This window comes from Sinocyclocheilus anshuiensis, unplaced genomic scaffold, assembly GCF_001515605.1.
Source record: "Sinocyclocheilus anshuiensis isolate Anshui unplaced genomic scaffold, SAMN03320099.WGS_v1.1 scaffold2274, whole genome shotgun sequence".
Lineage (NCBI taxonomy): Eukaryota > Metazoa > Chordata > Actinopteri > Cypriniformes > Cyprinidae > Sinocyclocheilus > Sinocyclocheilus anshuiensis.
The window spans coordinates 69,306-81,887 of NW_015558681.1; the positions used below are offsets into that span (position 1 = coordinate 69,306).

General features: G+C 40.4%; 1 protein-coding gene across 1 annotated transcript; it reads left to right on the plus strand.

Annotated features, from left to right (window-relative positions):
• The first annotated feature begins 2,338 nt into the window (after positions 1-2,338).
• On the plus strand, positions 2,339-11,017 carry LOC107681331 (rab GDP dissociation inhibitor beta-like). Its single transcript, XM_016477612.1, has 11 exons — positions 2,339-2,452; positions 3,609-3,716; positions 3,786-3,882; positions 5,299-5,433; positions 5,948-6,146; positions 8,080-8,211; positions 8,289-8,388; positions 8,899-9,070; positions 10,266-10,410; positions 10,480-10,534; positions 10,606-11,017. Exons 1-11 carry the CDS (start codon positions 2,411-2,413, stop codon positions 10,744-10,746), a joined length of 1,326 nt encoding a protein of 441 aa, XP_016333098.1. The 5' UTR covers positions 2,339-2,410; the 3' UTR covers positions 10,747-11,017.
• Positions 11,018-12,582: the final 1,565 nt, after the last annotated feature.

Below are 12,582 nucleotides of genomic sequence, written 5' to 3' on the forward strand. Positions count from 1 at the left end.
ATAACGTAATAGTGCATCTATTTATGTAGGGTTTTGGAGAAACACGACTTTTTGAGTTTTGATCATTTTAGTCTTTTCTCAAATTTGTGTATGGTTTACAGAATTTTAAATGGTTTGGCCCACTATTGTTCATTGGAATGCTTTACTAAGCGTTTAATAAGGTTGTGCACATCTATTGATATTTTTAAATTAAAACGGAAATCTTACTTAAAATCAACTCAACTCTGTAAACACTGACATGGTCGTGCTTTAAACTGGGTGTTATTTTTACCGTTATAGGATGTGTATAAGTATTAATGTATTGTATGTGCTAGTTATGTCTACCTGTGATTATGATTACCTGCTAAGGCACTGCGGATGAAAGCTAGCCTTCGGCTAAATTCGGTACAATCAAAGTACCGCAAGACCAAACGAGACCAGCGCCGAGGTCAGCCGCTGCAGTTGCTCAAAATCAGCTGCGAGAGCCGTGATGACGACACACTTTATTCTCATTGGTCAGATTCTGGGATGACGAGCATGACGTGTGTTGCGTGCTTATTCCAATAATGCTCACAAATCTGTGTTTTTATAACAGTAAAAGCATTTTTAGTGTAGTCGCACGGTTATATTGAGTCATTTTTTATCAAGAGCACTGATAAAAGCATACACTTTATCAGTATTTAGTAGCCTGTTTATGCTGAACTTTATTCTTGAACAGATGGCGCTGTATTAAGCAGTATGTCAGAAGTGTTTCTGTTGATCTTACTAACGACAGATCAATGCGACTTACTGCTTCAGTCATTCTGTGTGTTTCAGGAACTGAAAGTCTGTAGCTTCTGCAACTCTGCCTTTAAAAGTTATGTTTCCGATTAAATTGTCGCTTTGAAACGACCTTATAATGTGAGGAAGAGCGAAACTCACAAAAATTGACTGGCTAAACGAGTCGAAGAAGTGTCTGGCGCGGAGCATGCTGGGAAATGTAGTCGCTTTCGCGCCGAGCATGCTGGGAAATGTAGTCCCCTTCGCGTGGAGCATACTGGGAAATGTAGTCATACCTTGTCAAACAATTCAGTTAAAAGCGATATACTATATAGCAAATCCCAACTGCGTGATTGTTATATTATATTATATCTGTGCAGTTCATGTATGAATATCATCTATATATTATTATATATTAATCAGAAACTTTGTTTTATTACAGTTATGTACTGTTTTATTGTTACAGTGCTGAAAAAACAATGGAAACCATTACAGAAAATTCTAATTGTTTCCACTACAAATATCATTACAAACCATTAGCTTTTAACCATTAAAACCATTTTTAAAAATGGTTCTCTGTAGTGTGCTTTGGGACATATTCCATTAGGATGTATTGGTTTTAACGAGCCACCAATAGAAGGTGAACAATTACCAGTAGAAAAGCTTACATTAAAACCAATACAAGTCCCTTTATAAACCATTACAAATTCTGTGATGTGTCTATTGTGTTTTGCAGCAGGGTTATTAAAGGTAAAAGGCTGAAATTGAAAAATGTAGCAAATGTGTGTAAATCTTGAGTGTCTGGACACTCCTGCAGACAGTGTGTGTGTGTGTGTGTGTGTGTGTGTGTGTGTGTGTGTGAGTGTGTGTGTGTGTGATTAAAGTCAACATGTAATCAAAATGTACTTTCTTAATACATATTCTTATTGTGAGTCATGCAATTCTGCAATTATTGATGCAATTATTCAAATGAGAGAGATATATATATATATATAAATAAAGTGGGCCACATGCTGATTTAAGTGTATATACTTTATTATAAGTTTATATTATAATAAAATATAATTTATTTTTTCCCCTTTTGATTATGTGTATATATATATGTGTGCGTGTGTGTGTGTATATATATATGTGTGTGTGTGTGTGTGTGTGTGTGTGTGTGTGTGTGTGCGTGTGTGTGTGTGCGTGTGCGTGTGTGTGCGCGTGTGTTTGTGTGTGTGTGCGTGCGTGTGTTTCTATGTGTGCGTGTGAGTGTGTGTTTGTGTGTGAGAGAGTGTGTGTATGTGTGTGTGTGTGCGTGCTTGCGTGAGTGTGTGCGTGTTTGTATGTGTGTCAAGTCAAGTCACCTTTATTTATATAGCGCTTTTAACAATACAGATTGTGTCAAAGCAACTGAACAGCAAGGGGTAGGGTTGGTGTAGGGCAATAGCACATACAGTTTGTACAGTATAAAAACCATTACGCCTATGGAATGTCCCCATAAAACATGAAAACACAACATGTGTATGTGTGTGTGTGTGTGTGTGTGTGTGTGTGTGTGTGTGTGTGTGTGTGTGTCAGTGACCCTCACATGACGTGAGGATTATGAGTTTAGGATAATATTATAATCACACACACACGGCTGAGGCAGGCAGATGAAGAGTGTGTCTGGATTCGCTCGCAGAGCGTCAGGATGCCGGAGTTTGATGTGATTGTTCTGGGAACTGGACTGAAGGTAAGAAACAATTGCATCCTGATCTGAGATCAGACTAGATCAGGGGCCGGTTGCATAAACTGCTTAGACTAGTCTTAAAAAGTTATTCATCTAATTTTTTTCCTTCAAGACCGGTCATGAATTTAAATTCAGTTGCAAAAAGATATATTGGTTTAATTTGGATATGAAAAGTAAGCAGCGTCGGCGCCACGGGGGGCGGGGGGGGCTGAGGGGGCCCGGCCCGGCCACCTCGGTCACTGTGCCCCCTCACCTCTGGTGCCGTCTCCGTAGTGGGCGCCCTGATTTTAGTCGGTGAGGCAAGGTACTGCCCTGGGAAGGTTTCCCAGGCTGTTAAATACACAGATTAAAAGCGAAATGTTTTCATTTCGGTTCGTTCTTAGCAAAAAAAAATATTTTTTTTCGTTCAGGTTATGCAGAGTGAAATAAGAACGGTGCTGCACTTAGAAAGAATTCTTATTAACTTTGCTATTATTCTTGAATTTTCAAACTGCTAACACTTTGCACTTTCGAATTATGCCTTTACTGTATGACCAAAAATTACGGAGTAGCCTATTTTATGTTTCAGCTGTTTGGTCGCACCGGCGCCTCATGCGCACACTAAGCTACTGCATTCATTGGAAACAGCGCAGCCGTTCACCGTGCCGTTCGGCGTGAGACCCGGTCCACTGTGGCATATTTTTGCCCTTTACTGTATGACCAAAAATGACGGAGTATTCTATTTTATGTTTCAGCTGTTTGATCGCGCCGGCGCCTCACAGCGCATCCGTTCACCGTGCCTTTCGGCGTGAGACCCGCTCCACTGTGGCATATTAATGCTCATTATGATATTTTTCCGTCGATACTGGAACGCGCGTGAATTACAAAGCCTATTTTACCTAATAAGGCTAATAGTTTAGCTTCAGCTACATCACGAATATGGACACATTTGGATTTGCGCCTGAGAGAAGTAAGCCCATTATACGAGACGTACCTTTTTTTTATTTTCCTCAAAAAAAAAAAAGTTATTGTGTTTTTAAAAGCATGCAGCAAATGAAAATATGCGATTAATCTGCCCCAGGTGCGCTGAGGCCCAGAATCTGGACACCAGATAATCTCAGCTCAACATCAGATCGAACGCTAGATCTGTGTGTGATGATCAGTGATCTGTGTGCTGCAGGAATGTGTTTTATCTGGACTGATGTCAGTCAACGGGAAGAAAGTCCTTCATATGGACTCCAACCCATGTTATGGAGGAGAAAGTGCTTCAATTTTCCCTCTGGAGGAGGTAAATGAAAACACACACACACACACACACCTCTCACACACATTAACATTTGTTTGTTCTTCTGAACAGCTTTATAAGAGGTTCCAGGTTTCTGCTCCTTCAACATCAATGGGATGCGGGAAAGACTGGAACGTGGATCTGATTCCCAAGTTCCTGCTTGCAAACGGTGAGTGTATGTGTGTGTGTGTGTATATGAGTGAGTGAGTGAGTGTGTGTGTGTGTGTGTGTGTGTGTGTGTGTGTGTGTGTGTGTGTGTGTGTGGGGGTGTGTGTGAGAAACACATTTAAGCAAGCTATAGATCATGGAATGCTGGACAGATTTTATCAAAGTAAAAAGTGTAAAAAGTGAAAAATACAGATGTTACCTTAATAAATATTTTTACCTGATCTGACACACTACCATTTAAACGTTTGGGACTGTCCCAGAAAACGAGTACTTATGCAATGTAATTATTTCAGTTTTTAATTTTTTTAATAATTTGCAAAGTTACAAACCTGTTTTTGCTTTGTTATTATGGTGTATGGAGTGTAGATTGATGTGAAAAAAAGTCATTCAAAGCAGTTTACCATAAGGCAGCAACATAATAAAACATGAAAAAAATTAATGAATACTTTCGCGAGAGAGAGTGTGTGTGTGTGTGTGTAGTGTGTGAGTGTGTGTGTGTTCGTACGGCAGTGAAGATGTAGGGCCCTATGAAATCCATTTTATTTTATTTTTTTACCAAATTCCATTTTTTTCCGTTTTAATTTTTCTAGACTTTGTTTTAATGGTTGAATAAAATTGTATTAATCAAAAAGCATGTTTAATTGAAATCATGAAACTGACCGTATTAAATAGCAATTTATTACAAGTTTAACAAAAATTATAATTAAAATTTTTTTTTATTTCAAATTTAGTTTTATTTTTACCAAATTCTGTTTTCCATTCATTTTCTCGATTCCATTTTAATGGTTTCATTAAAAGCAATAATCAAAAGCATCTCTAATTTTATTTTTAAAAATGTATAATTTTACATTACATTTTTCTGCTAAATGTACTCTGGTAAATAATTTTTCTGGTAAATATTCCTTTTAAAATTATGTTTTAATAATAATTTTATTAGTAGCAGTAGTAGTATTACCATTACATTAAGTAATATTTCTGTCACCGTTTCTTCAAGTTAAACCGAACCTTTATTTTGACGGGTTGCTGTGAAGACCTTTAAGTTTCTGTTTGTATATGATATGATGATAGTTTTGTTTCTGTGAAGACTTTTATGGTGATCATTTTTTTCGCATAAGAAACTGTGAAATGCTCATGAAGCAAGAGCTCTAGAGCTCATATTCATGTGTTTCCATTCATTCACACAGAGACACGCAGAACATGCAGGATTCATATTTAAATATTCACAGTCATTAGTTCATATTGCGACTCGATTTAAGTGTACTGACCTACTTCTGATTAATTCATCCAAAATTTGGCAAATTCCGTGGCATTCCACGTTATACAGTACATTCTGTTTTAATGACTGGATTCTGCGATTCCATCCACATTTTCCACATTGCGTAACTCATAGTGCCCTAGATGACTGTGTCTCCTTCAGGTCCTCTGGTGAAGATGCTGCTGTACACTGAGGTCACACGATATCTGGACTTCAAGGTGATTGAAGGCAGTTTCGTGTATAAAGGAGGGAAACTTCACAGAGTCCCCTGCACTGAGACAGAGACACACAATTCAGGTAACACTGTGATTACGGGTTTCATTAATATTCCAAATTTGAGTTTATTTTTTAAATATTTTCCTTTTTCATTTTAAGTAGATGAAGTTTGTTTGTGTTTTTGTCAGTTTTATTAGTTTTCTTTAAATGTCTATTTCTTTTTTTAGTTTTAGTTTTTATTTTAATACTTCAACTTACCCACGGGAACCAGATCTGGGAAAGTCAGATCTGACTTTGTTGCAGCCTAGAATTAAACTGTTTCGTCTGGCCAGAGGAGAACGGCACACTATTTCAACACACTATTTCCCTCTTTAATACTGCTTTGACACATTCTGCATTGTAAAAAGCACTATATAAATAACAGTAAAACAATAAAAAAAACTTAAATGAAAAATGAAAAATGTTGCTTTATCAACAAGAGGAGAAAAAAAGTTTACATTTTTTATATTTTATTTCAGTTACCGTGTGTCTTATTTCTAGTATCTGAGGTTTTTTGTGTGGTTTTAGTTTTATTGGTATTAGTGTTTTTCTCCAGATCTGATGGGGATGTTCGACAAGCGGCGGTTCCGTAAGTTCATGTCCTTCGTCCTGAACTTCGAGGAGAAGGATCCGCGGACGCATCACGACATGGACCCGCACAGAACCACCATGAGGGACGTGTTTCGCCACTTCGACCTGGGAGACGATGTGGTGGAGGTCACAGGTCACGCTCTGGCCCTTCACGTCAACGACGAGTGAGCAACACCTTACAAGCGCACACAACATTTGACTGGATTTGAAAGAAAAACGGTTCCTCATTCTGGAAAATACAGAGATGTAAAATAAATATATAAAATATCAACTGTGTAGAATTTAGTAGAGACGCTATGACGTGTCCCTACCAATATCTATCGACTACTAAACTGTCCCTAGCAATAATCAAATGGTCAAACAATTAAATATATGTGTATGTAACCACTGTAACGCATCTGAAATACATCATAGCATTGAGAAGTTAAAGAAATACGCTAGAAAACATTTAATTCACGTGTGGAGTAAGAACATATGAGCTGAAGTGTTTGAAACACACGAGCAGAGTTCAGCTGAATTATAAAGTTTAGCCTCTTTAACTTTACGTTGTTCTGCTGTTTTGTGTTCATCTGCTCTTTTTACATTGACTATAACTCTATATAGACTCATACAATCACACACAACAATAATTTCTCTAATATTTGCTACAATACTGATAAACTGAACATTCACTTCAGTGGTATGAGAGACTGGAGGCTTTCAACTGATTTCTATTGAACTGCAGCTCAAACCATTGCAAATATAGTGAATTAAGCTGCAAACTCGATCATAAAGCACAATGTTTCCATCTAACGTGTGTTTAGAGCTGCAGCTCGTCATATTAATGGAGAGTTTCACTAGTTAGCAGTAAACCGGTTACCTCGCCTGAATATGTTCTAGATTTGTGTTGGATGTTATCTGTGGAATGGAAATATTGGTATTTTATTTGTAAACATCATACTGTTTTCGCTTATTTCAGTTAATGTCACAAAACTAGCGAGCTGAGCCAGTAATAGTGCTGACAGTGTCGTGTAAACCTGACTGAAGACGCGAAAAGCGGAGGAACAGACGAACCGATTCAATTGAGTGAGTCATTTACGCTGGAACCGCTCCGATTGAGTCAAACTCGTGAATTCGATCATTCGGTTCACTATTCACTAGCAAAAGCAGATCAAAAGAGCCAATCATTCTCGAATTTCGACATCGCTTGCAATGATTTTAAAAACGCGTGGTGATGGTTGAAACGCGGCTGTTCAAAACTCGGAATCAGTTAAAGCATCGACTCAAAGTGACTCACTGTTTCAAAGTGCTCCAATTGGTTCGCGTATCGCAAATTATTTGATTCAGATCGGCACTTTGGAGCGCGGTTCTTTTTTTCTTTGTTGTTGTTTTTTTTATTATTAAACAGTAGAAAACATTAAGCCATCAGTACAGTTAAAGTATACACAATTACAAATCCCTTATGAAAATTAACCATAGTTTTATCATAGTAAAAGTGTAGTACCCATGATTTGTTTTTAAACACAGTTTTACTACAAGTACCATGGTTAAACTATGGTTAGTGTTGCAAAACCATGGTTAATTTGTGGTTACCATGTTCATGTATGTGAAATTTAGCTAGTTATGTTTTCCTATATTCTCTATAGAGTAGTCAAACAATCCAAAGAAAACATCTTTAAAACAGAAAGAAAAGTCACTTACAAATTAGAATCAGATGAACATTAATAAATCTGATCAGAATGTCTCTGTGTGTGGTTCAGTGACAAACAAGTGAATGAATCTTCCTCAGAAGAGACAAAAACATCAACTCACGTCAATGTCCGACTTATATTATAATCACGTCCATAAGAACTCATGAATCTGTTGTTTGAGCTCTTCATATTTAAGAAGAGGACTATAGTTTCCAAAGTTGTACATCCCTTGTTATGAGTTTAGTAGAGATGCTATGACGGGTCCCTACCAATATCCACACACTACTAAATTAACCCAGCAATAATTTTGATCAAACAATTAAAAATGTGTTGTCTGCTGTTACGTCCCCACCAATGCCACAATAACACCTACACCCTTGTCAGTCAGTATCTGGTCAGTAACGCTGTGTGTGTGTGTGTCGGTCAGCTATCTGGAGCAGCCGTGTCTGATGACCATAAACCGGATCAAGCTGTACTCCGAGTCTCTGGCACGCTACAGTCTCAGCCCGTTCCTCTACCCGCTGTTCGGTCTGGGCGAGCTGCCGCAGGGCTTCGTCAGGTAACGTTCACTCCTCTCTTCACATGAGTGATGTGGGTCTCACAGGTCAAGCGTGACACAGGCGTGTCGCTCCGCAGGCTCAGCGCCGTCTACGGGAACAGCTACATGCTAAACCGCCGCGTGGACGAAATCCTGATGGAGGACGGGCAAGTGGCAGCGGTGCGATCCGAGGGCGAGGTGAGCACAAACACACCTTCCCCTGATAGCACAGGTACATCACGGAGACGTCTGCATTACATCTGCAAGATGTATTTTTAGAGTGTTTGCTCATCTGACATACGTCTATTGGATGTCTCCTATCAGATGTTAAATAGATGTCTTTAAGATGTCTCTAAGATGTTTATGATTTAGAATGTATGTAAAACTAGCACATGTACATCACTGAGACGTCTATTTGACGTCTGCATTACATCTGCAAGACGTATTTTTTAGAGCGTTTGCTCATCTGCGATACATCTATAGGACGTCTCCTATCAGACGTCTATTAGATGTCTCTAAGATGTTTATGATTTAGAATGTATGTAAAACTGACATCTTACAGACATCTGTCAGATGTTTGTACACAGCAGACACTTTCCTGGATCTTTGGATCTTTAACAGACGTCTTACAGATGTACTTGTGCTATCTGGGTCATCATTACACGACCCCGATGATGATGATCTGATCGCGTTTATGTCTCGACGAAGGTCTTCTGCTGTAAGCAGCTGATCTGCGACCCGAGCTATGTGCCGGAGCGCGTGAAGAAAGTCGGTCGCGTCATTCGCGTCATCTGCTTACTCAACCACCCCATCAAAAACACCCACAACGCCAACTCCTGCCAGATCGTCATCCCGCAGACGCACCTCAACAGGAAGTCAGGTGAGCCACGGAACCTGCTTGAAGTGGAAAACACTGGAGTATTTTCACTGGAGTATTCTATTTCAACTTAAAAAGAGCTCATTACATTTCTGCATTTTTTCTTCCATCCTATGCACATCAAATATGGCAACAGAAGCTCAAATGCTAATGCTTGACATGCAAGAACCAGTGATGTTTGTTTTTGCAAATCAAGCACACGCGTTCAGCTCCAGTCGTAACTTTCATCAGGGAAATTTCTACCTATTCATTTATGGTTTACGAACCTTTATTCAGATCTGGACTCGGGAGCACGAATCGTTTGATTCAGATCCGAACTTCAGAGTAGGTTTGTGAATCATTTCCAGAATTGAATGATTCACGATCCACGGTCCGAAGTCCTGATCTGAAATGATGGTTCGCAAATCATTATTCAGATTGGGACTCGGGAGCGCGAATCATTTGATTCAGATCAGAACTTCGGAGTGGGTTTGTGAATCATTTGATTCAGATTGGGACTTTGGAGCGGGTTTGTGAATTGTTTGATTCAGATCAGAAATTCGGAGCGGGTTCGTGAATCATTTGATTCAAATCGGAACTTCAGACTGGATTTGCGAATCATTTGATTCAGATCAGAAATTCGGTGGTCGTGGCCTAATTGTTAGAGAGTCGGACTCGTAACCCAAAGGTTGCGGGTTCGAGTCTCGTACCGGCAGGGATTGTAGGTGGGGGGAGTGAATGTACAGCGCTCTCTCCCACCTTCAATACCACGACTGAGGCGCCCTTGAGCAAGGCACCGAACCCCCAACTGCTCCCCGGGCGCCGCAGCATAAATGGCTGCCCACTGCTCCGGGTGTGTGTTCACGGTGTGTGTGTGTTCACTGCTGTGTGTGTGCACTTTGGATGGGTTAAATGCAGAGCACTAATTCCGAATATGGGTCACCATACTTGGCCACGTCACGTCACTTGAATCATTTGATTCAGATCGGATCTTCTGAGCGGGTTTGTGAATCATTTGATTCAGATCAGAACTTCGGAGATCTTTGCAGATTGCATCTTATTTCAGATTTGTAAAAATTAAACAGTATTAAATATGTTTTGGTGTAAGGGATGTGTTGCCTGTTTAGCATTGACACAAAAATAAACACATTTACACCTTAAGAGGACACATGGGCTGAATAGGCATACTGCGGTAGTAAAGTTTGGTGTTTGTGTGCAGATATCTACATCTGTTTGCTGTCCTTCGCTCATAACGTGGCGGCGGAAGGCAAGTACATGGCCGTGGTCAGTACGATGGTGGAAACCTGCAACCCGGAGAAGGAGGTCCAGCCCGGTCTGGCCCTGCTGGAGCCCATCATGGAGAAGTGAGCAGCAAACAGCTCAGCCGTGGCATGTTGTTCACGCGTGTCACTCATGGTTGGTTTATCCTGCAGGTTTGTGAGCGTCAGTAACCTGATGGTCCCCACAGACGACGGCCGCAGGAGTCAGGTAACTAGCGCTCCGCTGCGCCAACCACGCCAGCTAACGAATGCTGCTGATCGACTGTGTTTCTCATCTAGATCTTTGTCTCCCGCTCGTACGACCACACGCCGCACTTCCAGACCGAGACGGACGACATCTTGGATCTGTACCGCCGCATCACAGGCTCAGAGTTCATCTTCAGGGATCCCAGAGACACCGACGCCGACTCTGATGACTAAACGAACGTCACAACACCAAACCCATGAGAGATCCTTCACGCATTCCAACACAAAACACGGCTGCAGTGTTTCTCTTTTTTATCCGTAGATTAGCGTTTCTTCTTCTTTAGAGGTTTTATGGTGGTTGGCAAACCAGCTTAAATGGTGCATTTACCGCCACCAACTGGACAGGAGTGTGAAGTGTTGACTTGGAATTAAAAAAAAAAAACACTTTTGATACTAGCCTATATTCTGTTGAACAATCCTGTTAAAGGGATAGTTCACCCAAAAATGAAAATTGTGTCAGTAATTACTCACCCTCATGTCGTTCCAAACCCGTAAGACCTTCGTTCATCTTTGGAACACAAATTAAGATATTTCTGATGAAATCCAAGAGCTCTCTGACCCTCCATAGACAGCAAGGATCCTTACACGATCAAGGTCCAGAAACGTAGCAAGTACATCAGTATAGAACAGCATACGTTGTTTACGTTCAGTGGATACTCCCCAATGGCGCTCCAGGGTGACGCGGAGGACACCAATTGTTGAATAAAGTCGTTATTTTTGTTTTCTCTGTGCACAAAAAGTATTTTCGTAGCTTCGTAAAATTACAGTTGAGCCCCTGATGCCACATGGGTTATTTGACCGATCTCCTTGCTACTTTTCTGAGCCTTGAGGATCAGAGAGCTCTCGGATTTCATCAAAAATATCTGAATTTGTGTTCCAAAGATGAACGAAGGTCTTACGGGTTTGGGACGACATGAGGGTGAGTAATTAATGACAGAATTTTGGGGTAAACTATCCCTTTAAACAGTGGGGTCCGGTGCTGTTCACAGTGTTTTTCAGAATATCTTCTGAGTTTTACAGAAAAAAGTCATAGATGTTTTGAACGAGTAAATGACAACAGGATGATGATTTCCGGCTGAATGATCAGTTTAAGGTTTAGTATTTCCCCCCGCAGTGGATTTTCTGGGACAGACGGATTAAAATCAGACATTTATGTCTGAGACTTCAACCGGATCAGTTTATTCAAATCACTGCAGAACCAGAGCAACATTAAATGCAGAAACACACACGACTGATGTTCCTGATGTTCGTTTGAGCAGTGGATGTGATCACCGGCGTTTGATGTTTTGCAGTGTTCACACTTCATATGTTCTCTGGCAGATATTGACGTTTTTCACCTACAGTAGTTAAAGCTATGTTCACCAATCTGATTTAAATGATTGACTGCGTATCGCAAATGTTCAGATCAGGTTGCATGTCCCGTGGCGCTCTTTTGTTTCGCTGAATTTCTGCATTGGTTTCTATGAGAATGTGACCGGTCAGACTGAGACGGATTTATAGAAATAGCATCTTAATGGATTACTAAAAGTCATGTTTCATGTGATTTTTTTTTGCTGTTCACGCTTGCTAAATATGATCAGATTTGGACTGGCAGTCTTGTGTTGTGTGGTGTTTGTGTGCTAGCTGATAATAGTGTGTATGTGGTGCTAATAAAGACGTGCACACGATGAGGAGTGTGTGTTTGTGTCTGATCACACATGAGCTCAGATTAACCCGTTATAACAGAGGACAGATTAACCACCTCAATCTGGGACACACACACACAGACACGTGTGTTAATACCTCTAATCTGTGTTTATTCACTCTATACACACTACATTCAGAGGTCATGTGACACACTGTAACGAGAAAGCGTGATTTCCCAGAGTTCTCTGCTGGCGTGACGCTGTTATCCGGCGACAGGAGGAGGGATCAGTGTCCTGAACCTCCACCGCGATGCCCTTCTTCTTCAGGAAGCACAGCACGCTTGGATCCAGACGTTACGTGCAAGCTCCCGTCCCCAGAACCAGA

Excerpts from the sequence above, each read along its gene's own strand:
- LOC107681331 (XM_016477612.1), top strand. The coding sequence starts at position 2,411 with ATGCCGGAGTTTGATGTGATTGTTCTGGGAACTGGACTGAAG. Across the intron at positions 5,434-5,947 it reads GACAGAGACACACAATTCAG|ATCTGATGGGGATGTTCGAC; the intron begins GTAACACTGTGA and ends GTTTTTCTCCAG. Across the intron at positions 9,071-10,265 it reads GCACCTCAACAGGAAGTCAG|ATATCTACATCTGTTTGCTG; the intron begins GTGAGCCACGGA and ends GTTTGTGTGCAG.